This window comes from Bison bison, unplaced genomic scaffold (assembly GCF_000754665.1).
Source record: "Bison bison bison isolate TAMUID 2011002044 unplaced genomic scaffold, Bison_UMD1.0 scf7180017864048, whole genome shotgun sequence".
Classification (NCBI taxonomy): Eukaryota; Metazoa; Chordata; class Mammalia; order Artiodactyla; family Bovidae; genus Bison; species Bison bison.
The window spans coordinates 4,721,347-4,738,748 of NW_011494620.1; the positions used below are offsets into that span (position 1 = coordinate 4,721,347).

At 42.4% G+C, this 17,402-nt stretch overlaps 1 protein-coding gene across 4 annotated transcripts in view; it reads left to right on the plus strand.

The window, feature by feature from the left end:
* The window catches only part of LOC104985471 (serine/threonine-protein kinase Nek5-like), a 62,268-nt gene that overhangs the window by 32,427 nt on the left and 12,439 nt on the right, over positions 1 to 17,402 (plus strand). Inside the window, exons 12-19 of one of the 4 annotated variants that reach the window (XM_010835661.1) lie at positions 926 to 1,110; positions 1,648 to 1,714; positions 2,538 to 2,654; positions 3,933 to 4,019; positions 6,556 to 6,648; positions 9,607 to 9,693; positions 9,920 to 9,988; positions 13,073 to 13,199. In XM_010835661.1, the coding sequence (XP_010833963.1) occupies positions 926 to 1,110; positions 1,648 to 1,714; positions 2,538 to 2,654; positions 3,933 to 4,019; positions 6,556 to 6,648; positions 9,607 to 9,693; positions 9,920 to 9,988; positions 13,073 to 13,199 (832 nt within the window). The remainder of the gene's footprint in view (positions 1 to 925; positions 1,111 to 1,647; positions 1,715 to 2,537; positions 2,655 to 3,932; positions 4,020 to 6,555; positions 6,649 to 9,606; positions 9,694 to 9,919; positions 9,989 to 13,072; positions 13,200 to 17,402) is intronic. The other 3 variants (XM_010835662.1, XM_010835663.1, XM_010835664.1) reach the window with 3 other exon arrangements.

Here is a 17,402-nt window from a genome sequence, read left to right on the forward strand (position 1 = left end):
CTCCAACACCACAGTTCAAAAGCATCAATTCTTCGGTGCTCAGCCTTCTTCACAGTCTAACTCTCACATCCATACATGACCACAGGAAAAACCATAGCCTTGACTAGACGGACCTTTGTTGGCAAAGTAATGTCTCTGCTTTTGAATATGCTATCTAGGTTGGTCATAACTTTCCTTCCAAGGAGTAAGTGTCTTTTAATTTCATGGCTGCAATCACCATCTGCAGTGATTTTGGAGCCCCCCAAAATAAAGTCTGACACTGTTTCCACTGTTTCCCCATCTATTTCCCATGAAGTGATGGGATCAGATGCCATGATCTTCATTTTCTGAATGTTGAGCTTTAAGCCAACTTTTTCACTCTCCTCTTTCACTTTGTAAGTTAAAGATGGTCAAATATCTATAATTTTATATTTAATCTAACATATATATTGTGTGTGTGCTCAGTCATGTCCAACTCTTTGCAACCCACGGACTGTAGCCTGCCAGGCTCCTCCATCCATGGGATTCTCCAGACAAGAATACTGGAGTGAGTTGCCATTTCCCCCTCCAGGGGCTCTTCCTGTGTATATGAACAACAACAAATAAGTTTATGAAAAATAGGAAATAATAACACAGTTTAGTTTCATATCTTGGGTTGGATAGATGCTCGCTAAGTATTTTTGATACACTAGCCATAAAGTATACGTGACTCATATTCACACCTGAGCAAAATTATTAACTGTGGTGCTGCAGGACTTTGCCTTCTAAAACATTTTTCAATTCTAGGATTTGGATATTGTAAGATTACTGAAAAACGAGTCTAGAGCAAGAACAACAAGATAATTTCTATACCTTGTTTTAGCTATGGTCACTATCAAGCAATCAGTTATTATAGATTTTAATCCTGTATTTTAAAAAAAAATCTCTCTTCATTTTAATCCCTCAGGTAAAAATGGTAGAAAAGCCCAAACTTGCTGCAGTGTGTGGACATTATGATCATTTTTATGCTCAACTTGACTTGTTGAGGAAGAGAGTGCACGGACCAAATTACCACCATGTTCCTCAAAAAGATACCAGAGATGAGGAGAGTTATGATCAGGAAGAAAGCCACAGTCCACCTCCAGGTCAATGGTAATGTCATAGTCTAACTTAAACTTTCGTCCTCTGAATAATATCTTGCTATATCAGCATTTATTTTGAAGTCTGTCCAAATTCTCCTAAAACATCCAGGAAGAATCTCCAGACTCTACATTTAAAATACTTAATTCACTGTTCCCTTGACACTTTTTCATCTCAAGTTTGATGTAACTAATCTTACTCATGTTGCCATTTGACTGTGGCCACAGATTCATACTCTTGAATTTTTCATATTGTTTTCTTCTTTCTGGTAATGCCGGAGACCTGGGTTCGATCCCTGGGTTGGGAAGATCCCCTGGAGAAGGGAACAGCTACCCACTCCAGTATTCTGGCCTGGAGAATCCCATGGCTGTATAGTCCATGGGGTCGGAAAGTGTTGGACATGACTGAGCAACTCTCACTTTTCACTTTGAACTCAGAATGTCACAGGTGATTTGTGAATCTCATTATGAAGCTGAAAATCTACTTGTCAAATTGCTGCCTACAACAAGTTAAAATTTCTACTCAAGCTGAACGTTTCTGTTTCCTAAGGCTTGCTGAATACCTTCAGAGGAAATGTGAAGCTCAACAATATAAGCTGAAAGTGGAAAAGCAATTGGTAAGTAAAAACCAAATATAAGAGGCCATCAGACATTTCTAACGCTTTCTCTGTTCACAAATATTCATGGTTCCTTAAGTCAAAGTTCACTCCACATAGAAGATTAAGACTAGTTTTTAACAGCTAAAGAAGAATATTGGGAATAGGCTTCAGCCAGGGTCTGAGAAGCCTCGTCCCTTCCCTGGCTCCATCACTTGCTATGACGTTAGGCAGAACATGCAGCCTCTCTGAACTTCAGTATCTTTCTCTATAAAAGCTGTAGATAGGCTTCGAGGTCCCCTTGAGTGCTGCTTTTCTTTGGTTCTAGTTTATTAGAATTCTACACATTTTAAAAAAGGGATTATCATATTTTATTTGAAATGAAAGTTAAACTTTACCCTTAAGTATAGTGTCAAAATTCTGGGGCTGAGTGAAACTGGATATACATCCTATTTGTATTGGTCTTATTTTGAGCTGCTCAAAAGCTTTAGTTCTCTTCCCCTACCTAATCTCAAGCTCCAAGGGTTGCTGAACTTTTATAGATATTTGATTTCACAGTTACAGTTTAGCAGTTCAGAAAACAAATCTAGGCATCTTACATGCTAGCATAAAATACTGATTGCTTAGAATAAACAATACCAGTGGTTTTATTCATTTACTTTTTTAAAAGTTTCATGCTTAATCTAAGAAAATTCTGCTCACTATAAAAAAAAACTCAATATAATTATTATCAAATAGTGAGATTGATAATATAATTATTGCTTAAAGGATGAAGTGCAGGTCAAGTCATAAGGTGTTTCCAGAATGCAAATACACTTGATAAACTACTTTATTCCAATAACAGGGTCTTCGTCCATCTTCTGCTGAGCCAAATGACAACCAGAGACAAAAGCTAAGAAGCGATGCGGAAGGACCTAGATTCTGGGGGCTGCAGTTCAGGAGAAATGAAATGAAGGAACAGGTTAGAAACTGCTTCCAAGGGCTACCGCTGGATTTCTCTCGTTGTCTTGTGTACTGTAATACCATGTTGCTTTGAGGAGGGCACGGCAACCCACTCTGGTATTAATATTCTTGCTTGGAAAATCCCATGGACAGAGGAGCCTGGGGGGCTACAGTCCATAGGGTCGCATGACTGAAGCATCTTAGCACACACACACGCAGGGTATTATTGTTTTTAGCATCTATGGTGCACCCGAGAGAGCTCACTACACAAACCCTTGCTGGGTACACGGTGTGATGCACCACAATGAGGGCTCAGGGGAGACAAAGACATGCATTCCACCTTCTCAGAGAATGCAGTGTAGCTGAGTTCATAGGGCTTTTTACCTCGGATTGATCAAGTAATTGTCCATCCTGAACATTTTTGAAATTTGTGTTAGTTCCCTCGGGCTGCCTTACAACACACTGGGCAGTTTGAAGCGACAGAAATTTACTGTCTCACAGTTCTGGAGGCTTGAAGTCCAAAGTCAAGATGTCAGCAGGGCCATGCTCCCTCTGAACTCTGGAGGGGAGTCCGTCTCTGCCTTTCGCTGGCTTCTGGGAGTTGGTCCTTGATGCTCAGATATCCTCACTTGCAGTGACACAACTCAGTCTCTGCCACTGGACGTGGCATCCTCCTCGTGTGACCATCTTCGTCTTCTTTTTTTAAAAGGAGTCTGCTTATTTTTTTAAATATTATTTATTATTATTATTATTTGGCCACACCATGTGGCGTGGGGCCCTTAGTTCCCTGGCCAGGGGTGAAACCCGAGTCCTCGGCATTAGAAGTGCAGAGAGTTAACTACTAGACTGCCAGAGAAGTCCCTGGCCATCTTCTTAACAGGACAGCAGGACCCACTCTGCATTAGGGACCCACTCTGCCCCAGTTGTGACCACATCTTAGCTTAACTATTCACCCCTGCAATGACACCATCTCCAAATATGATCACTTTACCACAGGCAAAGTATAAGGCAGATTATCATTTTGGGGAGCACCGACTTTTCCCTTACTACATATCACACATTTCTAAAATCATAGGCTGTCTTGGAGATTTCCCTGGCTGTCCAGTGGTTAACACACCATGCTTCCAATGCAGGGGGTGTGGGTTCGATCCCTGGTCGGGGAACTAAGATCCCACGTGCTGTGAGGCATGGCCAAAAATAAAAAATAAAATAAAAATAAAATCATAGGCTCTCTAGAGAGTATTCTGTCAAGTTGTCCGCAAACATTTAACATTTCGGAATTGGGATTGCTTTCCAGGAATATTGGAAGCAATTAGAGGAAATACGCCAACAGTATCACCATGACATGAAGGAAATTAGAAAGAAGATGGGGTGTGAACTGGAGGTAGGTAAATTCATTCTCCTAAAGGAAATGTTGAAGGACTGCCCTGGCAGTCCAGTGGTTAAGACTTCTCTTTCCAATGCAGGGGGTGTGGGTTCGATCCCTGGTCAGGGAACTTAGATCCCACATGCCTCATGGCCAAAAATCCAAAGCATAAAACAGAAACAATATTGTAACGAATTCAATAAAGACTTTAAAAATGGCCCATGTCAAAATAAATGTTTAAAAAACGGAAACAAAATGTTGTTCTATTGATTCAGAGCTAACTAAACTGAGCAGATATTAACAGTAATGATCTTTTAAAAAAAATAATTTTAGATATTTAACTATTTTTGACCATGCTGGGTCTTTGTTGCTGTGCGGGTTTTTCCTGGTTGTGGCGAGCAGGGGCTCCTCTTCATTACATGCTCGGGCTTCTCTGCAGACCTCAGGCTCTAGGGCGTGTGGGCTTCAATAACTGTGTGTGGACTTAGTAATTGCAGTTCCCAGACTCTAGAGTACAGGCTGATTAATTGTGGCCCACGGGAGTAATGATCGTCTCATCAAAAAGATAAACTTTATCAGGCAAACTTTTTTTTAAATAGGAAAACTGCCAGATGTAATGGAAGCCCCACTTAATTATGGTTTACTTGAGGCTGCACAAGGTGATGGGGCTGAGAGTCTCAGTGAAGAGAGCCTGCTATTAAATATGGTTGATCGTGTTCCCTGTGAGTCAGTCAGTAAGTATTGACCAAGCAGGTACTTTATTCCAGAACTGGATTCGAGACAGGAAGTGAGTTCATGCCTGTGAGGTAGGAAAAACAACGAGCATTTACTGAATTTAGCTACATCGGAATCCCAGGTGGCTCAGTGGTAAAGAATCCACCTGCCAATTCAGGAGACGCAGGAGACGTGGATTTGATTCCTGGGTCGGGAAGATCCTTTGGAGAAGGAAATGGCCATCCACTCCAGTATTCTTGCCTGGAGAATCCCACGGACAGAGGAGCCTGACAGGCTACAGTTCACGGGGTTGCAGAGTCAGACATGACTGAGCACGCGCGCATGCACACACACACACACACACACACTGGAATAGTCTCATATGCTGGGGTAGTCTATATAAGGCAACATTTGAGTACAGTTGAGATGATTCTTGAAATATCCTTTGAAGGAGCCACATTGGAGATTCATTCTTCTATTTCTTAAGTGGTTGTTTTTTCAGTAGAACTCCAGATGAGATGGCTGGCTTGTGTCTGGAGACCACATTGCATGAAAAACACATGCATTTTTAAACACTAGAAACATCGTCGGGACCCTGGAATGCTCCTCCTATGAGAGGCCAGGGGGTACCGAGTCCCACTGAGGACACAGCCTGTCTCACACATACTTGAACTACACACTTATTGTGTAGAACTGCCCACACTGCTGAAATTGATCTTTCCCTCTCCCCCATCTCTGAGGGCATATGTATATAAATGAATATAGGTGAAATGAGCAGAGGTACAATTCGGTTGTATGTACTGGGCTCTGAACTAGAGCTTTGATATCCACATCTTTACTTCCCATGACAGAGAAGTTCAAGTCACTTAGATATTACAAGGCAGACTGTGTAACGCCCCCTGATGGCTCAGACGGTAAAGAATCCACCTGCAATGCAGGACACGACTGAAAGACTAACACACACAAAACACAAATAAGCAACTGATTCTAAAACCTGTACCCTTTCTAGCATAGACACTTCTACCCATAAACAGCTGGAAAGATAAGACACACATGTGTGAAGCAGTGCTGGAATAACTGAATCTGGTTAAGCCCTGTGAGTGAACATGAGTGGGATGAGCTGGTGGAGGAATTTTCTGGAAGAAGAGAGATGGGGCTCAGAAGATGGGTCTGAGAAGCAGAGTGGAGTTTGGAGAGGCAGAGCTAAGGAGGAGGGCATCTGAAAGAACCACACAAAGCTTCAGGCCAGGGTGCTGTGGGAGGGGCAGGCTGGACATGCTTATCACCAGAGCAGTGCATGCATGCCAAGTCACTTAGTCATTTCTGACTCTTTGTGATCCTATGGATTGTAGCCCTCCAGGCTCTTGTCCATGGGATTCTCCAGGCAAGAATACTGGAGTGGGTTGCCATGCCCTCCTCCAGGGGATCTTCCCGACCCAGGGATCAAACCCCCATCTCTCACCTCTACCTGCAGTGGCAGGCGGGTTCTTTACCACTCGCGCCACCTGGGAAGCCCAGAGCAGTGGTTTGGCTAATGGTGGAGAGCCTCGTGTTATCCTCAGCCCTGTTTTTTAAGGCAGGTCTGGGATGGGAAGCCTGCATGCAGGAAAGATGGACCCAGACTTTTCTAGAGAGGCCAGGAAAGAAGCCCTTGGGGAAAACGGAAGGTGGCCATAGAGGACAGAGGCCATGAGGGCGTTCTCTCCAGCCACACCCCCGGATCCTCCTGGGCCAGTGTCCTCACGAGACCCCATTCAGGTCTAGCAGCTGAGGGGCAGCAAGTGGCCTTCAGAACCGACGCAGAACCAACCTTGTGGATTGTGTATAATTTATGTTGAAGGAGGACTCAAAAATGAGCTGGAAAACCTACTTGGTGAAGAAGAGCGGCCTGCCCATCCCCCATGAAGCACCTGAGGAAGAAGCATCTGTGCAGGTGATGGTTATTGTTAGACGATGCTGTGTTTCCCAGTGAGTCTGCTCCAGCCCTGTGTTCCCATCCCTCCTTGTGCAGTAGAACCACGGGGGAAAGTTTAAAAAACTCAATCAGGACCCTCTCTGGTGGTCCAGTTGTTAAGACTCCTGCAGGAGCGCGGGTTCCATCCCTGGTTGGGGAACTAAGATCTGGCACATTGTGTGGGGTGCTGCTCCACACACAAAAAAAAAACAAAACAGAGCAATCAAAAAAAAAAAAAAAAATTAAAACGCCTGGACTCCATCCCAAATGGTCTGGGGTGGGACCCAGGCATCTTGTCATCAAGAGCTAGCTGGTGAGTTCGTGCAGCCGTTTGAGAACTGCTTCCAGGGTGGAAGAAATTTCTGTTGTCTGATGGTGTTTGAATCTGAATCTTAAACACACCCCTCAATAAATCTCACAGTTAGTTTATCTTCAAACTTACGTTTTTGGTATTAATAGGGAACTGTGCAGAGCTGAATGATCAAATGGCTCACAAAGGACTTTTCTTTTTTCCTCTGGGAGGTCTTTCCCCTTCATCTTCAATGAGGTGCCCCAAGGGCCTGATTGAGGGCAGGTGAGAGGAAGCCATGTTGAGTGAAGTGAAGGCTGAACAGCCTCCCTGAGTGTTTCTTTTTGTGAAAACCCAGGGACTTCCACAAGGGGTGGTGCTCAGAGCCCTAAAGTGGACTAAGGTTGAATTTTCTACCCAGTGGGGTGAATGGGGCTTCAGGGTCTAATATGTTTGACACGAGTTTGACCCCTGGGTCGGGAAGATCCCTTGGAGGCGGGCATAGCAACCCACTGCAGTATGCTTGCCTGGAGAATCCCATGGACAGAGGAGCCTGGTGGGCTACAGTCCATAGGGTCGCAAAGAGTTGGACACAACTGAAGTGACTTAGCATGCACACACAAAGGGAAATAAAGCAATATGACACTTCTCATGCAATTGAGACAATCAGACTACACAGTCAGATCAGACAACCAGCCTCACAAATACAAGTAAGATAACAGAAGTCAGAGTCTTGTTTCAGAGTGTGTAACATTGCAAGGCAGGAAAACACCCTTCCCAGAGTTCTGGGGCAATCAACCAATAACAATTCAAACTGATAGATGTGAAGTACATGCAAAGGGTGTGGTCCACAGACGAGGCAGTAATTAACATCTATGTGTAGGTATGTGTTAGTCGTTTAGTTGTGTCCAACTCTTTGCAACGCTACGGACTATAGCCCGCCAGGCTCCTCTGTCCAGGGGGATCCTCCAGGCAGGAATGCTGGAGTGGGTTGCTATTCCTTTCTCCAGGGGAATATATATACATATGTATATATATAAACACACATGGAGACTCATAAATTTCTGGCTTGAAAGGAATAGTACATTTTACCAAGATGTGGAAGAGTAGGGAGCAAGCTTCTATGTCAGGGGGTGGGCCCTCAGGAGCTCCGCTTTGGCTGTGTTGTCAGGAAGATCTGAGAGACCACATCCCTGCTTCAGGTCTCTGCCCCGCTGTTCCCTCCACCTGGAACATGCTTTCCACAGACCTTCCTTAGCCAGGGTCCAACACCATCCCAGGGCTCCCATCAAATGCCAGGTAGGCTTTTCCTACGTTACTGTCCTCCTCTACTCATTTTCTGGGCTATTACTCTAACCTCATTTCCTTATGGCACTTAACACATTCTGAAATGACATCATTGCTTTGCTGACTCATTTACCTATTTTACTCCAGTAAAATGTAAGCTGTGTGTCAGTAGGGACATTCACGTTCTGCACCATCCCATTGTGCAGGGCAGTGTCTGGTCCGCAGTGGGCGCTTGATATGAGATTGTGGGGTGAATGTTAAGGCGAGGATGGTACCAAGTAGGCAGCTGAATTACAAGACAACTCTTAAAGACATGTTTAAGAGGCATTGCATAAAGATCACATTTAAATCCCTGGAAATAAATGAGACCCCTGGGTATTGTGGAGAAGGAAATGGCAACCCACTCCGGTATTCTTGGCTGGAGAATCCCATGGACAGAGGAGCCTGGTGGGCTACGGACCATGGGGTCGAAAGAGTCAGACACAACTGAATGACTAAACCACCACCATCCGTGTACTGAGGAAGAGAACGGCAGAGGGCCCAGGACTGAACCCCAAGAAAGCTCAGGGTCTAAAGTTCACCTCTTGACCATTCTTTGGAAATTCTTGTCAGTACTTTTACAGTCTTCTCTTCCTCCTCTAAATTACCCATCAATTTTTAGACCCTCCCCTCCTTCCTTTGTAGTATCACAAGCTGTGCACTTTTTTGTTTTCCTGATTAAGATCATAAGCTTCTTAAGGAAAGGATCTTATGGTCAAAATTACACTCTTCTTAAAATTTTTATTTATTTATTTTTAGTTGCATTGAATCTTCACTGCTGCTTGTATGCTTTCTCGAGTGGCGGCAAGCGGGAGCTAGTCTTCATTGAGGTGGGTGGGCTTCTCATTGAGGTGGCTTCTCTTGTTGCAGAGCACAGGCTCTGGGCCACGGGTCTCAGAAGTTGTGGCCCTTTGGCTTAGTTGCTGCAAAGCATGTGGAATCTTTCTAGACCAGGGATTGAACCCATGTCCCCTGTATTGGCAGGTGGATTCTTATCCACTGTATCACCAGGGAAGTCCCCAAATTACAGTCTTGAGTTAGATTAGGTTGTATGGGACTGAAGCGATAAATATTGTCACCCCGTAGAGTTGCAATGCTGGTGTTAAATGCATTAATATTTCAAGTTAATGGACCTTGTGGCCAAGCTTTTAGTAGACTATCATTAACTTTCCTTTGCAAAATGCATGCTTTTATTCTCAAAACAACCATCAGATTCATTCAAGAAATCAAATAATGTAAATAGACCCTGCTGTGAATTCGGCAATGGTGAAAATGTAATTGTTTGATCAATAGTAAATGCTAGATTTTATTTTTTCTCTAAGTTTCAGGATATTGAGAGAGACTTAAAACAAATTAAACCTCAGAACATAAAGGAAAGTAAAAGTTCGGAACAAAAACATAAAGCTCAGGTAATAAACATTTTGTCTTAAATTTTTGTATTAAAAGTCTGGCTGGGTCTCTGCACCTTGTAATCCAGTTGCCTACAGGATTTCACCCCCTACTATTTTATGGAATTGCCTTATTTTGTGATGTTAGACTAATGGTTTTAAGTATCTGTAGTGTCAAATTGGGAGTTGTAATTTTAAGATTTTCATTAGATTATAAAACTAAGATTTTTTTCTTGCTTTCTTCTAGAGAGGGCTAAAATTTGAAATTAATTTAAATGAATGTATTTCTGATGAAAACACCCTCCAAGAGGAAGAGGTATGCCATTAAGTTAAATTTCTATTAGTAGAGATGAGAGAATAAGTGTCTTAGTAGCACATTTCATGAAATTTTCCCATAGAGGGTAGGGAAAATGTACTAAAAGCTTCCTAGAAGGATCTGTAGTGTTCAGACAAGTCTTCCAAAATACTTAACCTTCTGTTCTTTTTAAAATTGAGATTATTCATATAAATGGATTATTCCATTTTACTTTGCTATTATAAAAAAGGTATTTTCCTTCTAACAGTAACTTTTAAATTATAGCCAGATTAAAATAGAAGACATAATATTAATATATAGTCAAAAACTAATAAACTCACCTAAAATAAATGAGCATGTATATTTAAGTTGAATAACCAACAAGAGCCTGCTGTATAGCATAGGGAACCCTGCTCAATATTCTGTAAGAACCTAGTTAGAAATTGAAAAAGAATAGATACATTTATATGTATAACTGAATCACTTTGCTATGCATTTGAAACTAACAGAACATTGTTAATCAACTATACTCTAATATGAAATAAAAAGTTTTAAAAACAAAATAAAAATACATAATTTATTTTATTTTAGAATAAAATTATAGAATCATACAGAGTATTTAGAATCATACAGAGTATTTTCACTGCCCTAAAAATCCTCTGTGCTTCAGTAAGTTTTGAGATTTTACCAGCATTTTGCTACATAAAGACTTCAGTGGATACTGGGGTCCAGCCCCGGTTGGACCAGGGATTCCCTCGGGAGGACGGCGTTGGCGATTAAAGGATAGAGACAGAGGCTTGACCTGACTGGTTTACGTGGGAGACTAATAAAGTTCGTGGCACCGAACTTGCTCTGACTATGGAGGCCGCAGGCGCCCTCTCGAATAGCTGAAGGTGCCCCACCTTGGGCGCCTTCTAGAGTGGGTCTTAGAAGCCCAGGCAAATAAGTAGTCTCAGAGGACCCCCGTGCTCCAGTTACTTTGGCCTGAAAAAATAGAGAAGAAAAGGAGAGAAAAGGAAGCAAGAAAGAACTACACGGGGAGACCAAGCCTGATGAGCAAGGCCCACACTTTATTTTCCAAAATAGTTTTTATACCTTAAGTTGTGCATAGAGGATAATGGGTGGGGGTAGAGTCATGCAAGGTCAGCAGTCCTTGATCCTTATCGAAGCCAGGCTTTCTTTCTGCAAACTTATCATACGCAAAAGCTTTAGGTGATTTACATCATCTTCTGGCCAGGAGACCTGTTAACATTTTATGACCCTTACTTCAGAAAACTTATTTTTCTCTAAAGGTGATTATTCTAAAGTCTGGCGCCACTCTCCGAAAGCATTAGATAAAGTTGCATTCCTATAGGGCAAAAGTGTGGTAGGCTATAACAAGAAAAGAATTAACTCAAGGGTCCAAGGTTACAAACATTAAAGCTACTACTTACATTTCTATATACCAACTATATTAATCAATACACTCCCAGGGACACAGTAGGTAAGGGATATGGAAACTTGGCAGCAAGCATTAGCTCAACAAAGAAATCCTCTACTAGTTCTATTCTAACAATTTTAACTCTCTGAGAAGCTCTGCATTGTTAGAATATCTTAAGCTTCCCGTGCCTCTCGTGGTTGGGGGGCTGTGAACAATCACATGCGTAGCTGCAGGAATCTGAACAAACCTGTCAGGCAAGCTAGAAAGTCATCAGAGGGGTTTGAATTGAAACATTCCCATTATGCCCAGGAGACTTATTAACTAGAGCTCTAAGTTGATTTTCTTCAGAGAAAGGTGGTCGGGGATAGCCCCCTGTTAATGTCAGGGGAGTTGGTAAAGTCATAAAATAGTAAAACAGACAGATTCTGGTTTTGGGGTACACGCTCAGGCAGATCCAGGGGGGCACCCCTCGAGCTCTGACTCGCCTTGCCCATCAGAGCTCTCCTGCATGACCTTGTCATAGGTGGGGACTCCTGTGCTGGCTCCCGGCAAGTGGAGTATTGGTAGTTAGCACTCACCTCTAACCGCTAGGCTCTAAGAATCCCAGAGCTGTGAGTACCAGAGGGGTTAGCTCTGGGGACCCAGGGTCTGAGTTGGAAGCTGAGGACTGGTCCCTCCAGTGCTTCTGTGAAATGAGGTGCTAAAGTTGGCTTCCCTGATGGCTCAGACGGTAAAGAACCCACTTGAAATGCAGGAAACCAGGGTTCGATCCCTGGGTCGGGAAGATCGCCTGGAGGAGATGTGGCAACCCAGTCCAGTATTCTTGCCTGGAGAATCCCATGGTCAGAGGAGCCTCGCAGGCTATTGTCCATGGGATTGCAAAGAGTCAGACATGACTGAGTGACTAACATTTTCAAAGTTGGCCTTCTAGAAAAGAGAATGGAGTCCCAGAAGTTTTATGTACCAATTTGTTCATCCTGTGTTCTTCTTTGCTTTGATATGCTTGAAACAGAGTGATCATTTTAATATTAATAATGGAATGTTAGGAGCAGTTTTAGGGACCTGACTGGCAATGTTAAAGCTTAAAGCAGGACGTGGATGAACTCATCTTTAGAGTCCCGTAGCATGGCACCCCACTCCAGTACTCTTGCCTGGAAAATCCCATGGATGGAGGAGCCCGGTAGGCTGCAGTCCATGGGGTCGCTAAGAGTCGGACACGACTGAGCGACTTCACTTTCACTTTTCACTTTCATGCATTGGAGAAGGAAATGGCAACCCACTCCAGTATTCTTGCCTGGAGAACCCCAGGGATGGGGGAGCCTGGTGGGCTGCCGTCTATGGGGTCGCACAGAGTTGGACACGACTGAAGCGACTTAGCAGCAGCAGCAGCAGCATGGAACAGTAGGGGGATAAGATAGAAGGCAGGACGTCTGCATCAAATTAATTGCCACATGATCAGTGCTCGTCACGGTTGACAAAGAGAAGAAATGGACAGACACATTCCTGTTTCTGCCTTGTTCCAACATAGTTCCAGCTTTCAAAGCCTATTGATTCATGTGATAAACATATACTGAATACTCATTGCATGTCTTGGTAAATGCACTCCTGGGAATACAGAATAATTTTTAAACTTTTCCCCCCAAAATGTGGCTTATTTCTCATGAAACACTGTGGAATTGCTTTAGGCAGTGGATATACTGAATGAAACTTTGACCTCTGAGGATGGCATGAAGTTCATGGAATATAAATGTATGAAGAAGCAGGAAGATTATACAGACCAAGCATTTGAAACACTCTGTTGCCCAGAAGCAGGTATGTGTCCCTTGAAGGCTGCAGATGAGAAGGTACTGTTTTATTGACAACCCATCTCGTATGCTCTCCTCACTCATCTCCAGTGACCTGACTGTCCCCTGCCCCCCACCCCTCCCTGAGCTGGGGGGAATCTGGCCTGACTCCACCCGCCACAGAGATCACAGCCCCAGAGACCCGCCTCCTCTCTGCTCCGCACTGCTCCCGGGGCAGTTTCAGCTGCTCCCTCAGCTTCCACTCCTCCACCAGCAGCTCCACACTCATCTGCCTTTCTCAGGATCTCCTGGATGGCTCCATGGACGAGTCCTATTGTCATCTCAAACTCAGTGCGTGTACGATCAATCTTCTGAGCGCTTTCTTCCCAGGGAGTCTTTATTTTGGGTGACGCCCTCACCAGGCTGACGGTCCTGCTGTCGTGCCTGGGGTGGTTTCTACTCTGAGATGTCCTGAGTCTCCCTCCTCCTTCATTCTCTCTGCCCTGTCCTGTCTCAGCCGTGTATGTTGTAGGAAGTGCATGGGCTTTGGAGACAGAGTTCCAATCCCAGCTAGTATTGCTGCTTTTTGATTGTGCAGCCTTTCACATGTTACTTCAAATCTCTGAATCTCAGGCACTTCCCTGGTAGGCTAGTGGTTAAGACTCCACACTCCCAATGCAGGGGTCACAGGGTTCTATCCCTAGTAGGGGAACTAAGATCTCATTATGCTGTGTGGCCAAAAAAAAATCTCTGAACCTCAGTTTCCCCTTAGGAATGAGGATACTAATGCTTGCCACACAGACTTATTGCAAAGACTAATGTGAAAATGGACATATTAGGTGCTTAGTTTAATAGATGCTCTTTCCCTAATTTTCCCTTTCCCTTCCCCTCACTCATAGGAGAGCTGCCTTATTCTCCTATGCATCCTCTTTTCTCTAGTCTTTCCCTTTCATTCTGTAAATATTGCTATAGTCATCTTGTCATATTATTATCCTACTCAAATTTTTAAAATTAATTTTTGTTGGAGTATTGTTGCATTACAATGGTGTGTTCGTTTCTACTGTGCAGCAAGGCGAATCAGCTCTATCTACACGTATATCCCCTCTTTTTTGGATTTCCTTACCATTTAGGTCACCACAGAGCACTGAGCAGAGTTCCCTGTGCTGAATCGAATAAAGATTTTTTTTTTTCCAGGTGGAAATGAGGCATTATCAAAATGAAATATGAGTAGAGTTCCCTGCTCAAATTTTGTTTTGATAATGCTCATAGGATACAGTTCATGGCACAAAGTAACACATGTTATGCTGCATGGCCTGATCCTGCTCGATCACCCCCCATCTCTTTTTGCACTGATGATGGATCCACACAGCCTGTTGGAACCGCATCTTCTCTTGCAGCTATGTGAGCATTTACACAGCCTGACTCAGCTCAGTTTCCTCTTCCTAGAATAAAACACTTTGCCTCTCTTCCACCTGGAAAAATCTGTATTCAATTCAGCAGGCTTCTTACAGAGAATCCCCAGGTTCTGCCAGACTGTGCTAGGTGGAAGGGACCTCAGAGATGAGTGATACCTGGTCTGCCTTCACAATCATAGAACTGTCGTGAACCAGTGAAAGGAGGCACAGAACCTGCTTTTTGAACCCCAGTACTAATCATTAGTTTGATACTGAAAATGGTCTCAATTTAAACTGGGTTGCTGTGATTATTATGCAGGCTGAACAATTTCCCATGTGTTTATTGACCTCTGTCTTTCTCTTGTGAATTATGTGCTCATATCCTTTATCTATTTTTCTACTGAATATGTCATTTTTTAAATTTATAAGACTCATTTAAATAGAACCTTTGCCTGAAATACCTATGGCAAATATATTCCCCAGTTGGTCTTTAGATCTCATTGACAGTATCAATAGCAAATATGTGTGTGAGTGTATATGTGTGTGTACTTATAACTTGGGAATAAGCTCCACAAGAATCATGCAGAGCAAATGAAGGAAACTATAAAACTTTACTGAGGTAGTTAAAGACTGAATGAATGTAGAGAAGAGTTGGACACAACTGGACAACTGAACACCACCACCAATACTGTTATATATTAGAAATATTCATTCCAAATAAATATGTGGATTTTTGGTAATTTCAGTCAAAAGCACAGTAGGAGTTTTTTCTGGTGTAAAGAGATCTTGGCAGATTGCAGAATCTTGGAGATCCTTTAAAAAAATATTTATTTATTTATGGCTGTGTCGGATCTTAGATGTAGTGCCTGAGCTGAGTAGTTGCAGCTTGAGGGCTTAGTTGCCTCATGGCATGTGGGATCTTAATTCCTCGACCAGGGGTCAAACCCATGTCCCTTGCATTGGAAGGCAGATTCTTAACCACTGAACCACCAGGGAAGTCCCTTGGAGATTCTTAACTAGCCAAAAAAATCTAGAAAAGAAGAGCAGTGAGTGGTACTTGTCTTCCAAATATCAAACTATATTATATAAATTACAGTGATTAAAACAATATGATACTAGCAGCAAAATTTTAAAAAAATTAGTGAAAAAAGACAAAGTTTAGAAACAAACTCTAGTATGTATCATAATTTAGCATATGATAAAAGTCACATCATGTCAATGGGAATTAAATAAAAGAATTAAATAAATGCTCTGGAACTAATTGGTTAACAATTTGGGAAAATTGTGAAATCAGACTCTAGATAATGATACAAGCTAAAATCAAAGGGTTTATATGTGACAAGTGAAGCTTATGTTAGAAAATAAAGTGAAAGAAAATGTGAGTATCTTTCGAATAGGGAAGAATTTGCTCTTCAAAATACATAGGAAAAAAAAATCACAGAATAAATTAGTAATAGATTCAACTTTAACAATGAAAGGCTTTGGTAAAGCAAATATTACTAGCCCCTAGAATTGTCATTTTCAATATTTTACCTAGGGAAAATAGTCATAAATGTAAAAAATGAGTTCATTATAGTGTTGTTTATCATAGTAAAAAATTCTAGCAATCTAAAAATCCACCAAAAAAGAATTAAGTTAAAATGTATTCATAAATCAGGATACCCAGTTTGCTTTAAAATAGTGGTATAGAGCAATATTTAATAATTCAGATAGGATATATTACTAATTAGAAAGAATAAATTATAAAAGGGTATAGTATTTGGCCTATTTTTTTTGTTTCAAAACGAAGCAAAAACAAAATGCAGGAAGGAAAATTTGCAACTGTAATCGTCTTCTGGACAGTGGGATTGTGGAAATTTTGGTTTTCTTCTTTATCTGATCTCCAAATTTCCTATAATGAAACATAGCAACAAGTTTTCTGAAAACCATGTTACTTTTGAAATTAAGGTAGGGGACTTGGCTGCTGGTCCAGGGGTTAAGAATATGGGCTTCTACTGCAGGGAGCACAGGTTCAACCCCTAGTTGGGGAACTAAGGTCCCGAATGCCACAGTGTGGCCAAAAAATAAAGTAAGGTAATGGAATAGTTGCATTTCCGTGGACACTACTAAGGTTCACATAATGCCTCAAGAATTTGTTCATTCAGTGCTGTTAATATTTCTTTAGCATTAATCAAATGTTAATAATAAAAATGAAACAATTTTAAACCTGTTTATAACTTCAGAACTTAAAAGTTCAGTGGCCTGAAGTAACAAATACCATAAACTTGATGGCTTATTAACAATATTTATTCAATATTTCACACATTTCTGGAGGCTGGAAAGTCCAAGATCATGATGCTGGTAGATTCAGGGTCTGGTGAGGGCCTAATTCCATCTTTTTGCTGTGTCCTCACAAACCAGTCAATCCTAAAGGAAATCAGTCCTGAATATTCATTGGAAGGACTGACGCAGAAGCTGAAGCTCCTATACTTTGACCACCTGATGCGAAGAGCTGATTCATTGGAAAAGACCCTGATGCTGGGAAAGATTGAAGGCGGGAAGAGAAGGGGACGACAGAGGATGAGATGGTTGGATGGCATCACCAACTCAGTGGGCATGAATTTGAGCAAACTCCAGGAGATAGTGAAGGACAGGGAAGCCTGGTTTGCTGCAGTCCATGGGGTCGCTGACAGGACTCACCGACTGAACAACAACCCTTAATGGAAAAGATGAGGGAGCTCTCTGGGGTGTCTTTCATAAGAGCATTACTCATATTCATGAGGCTTCACCCTCATGACCTAATCACCTCCCCGCAGTCCCTCCTCCTAGTATCATCACCTTGGGCATGAGGTTTGGAG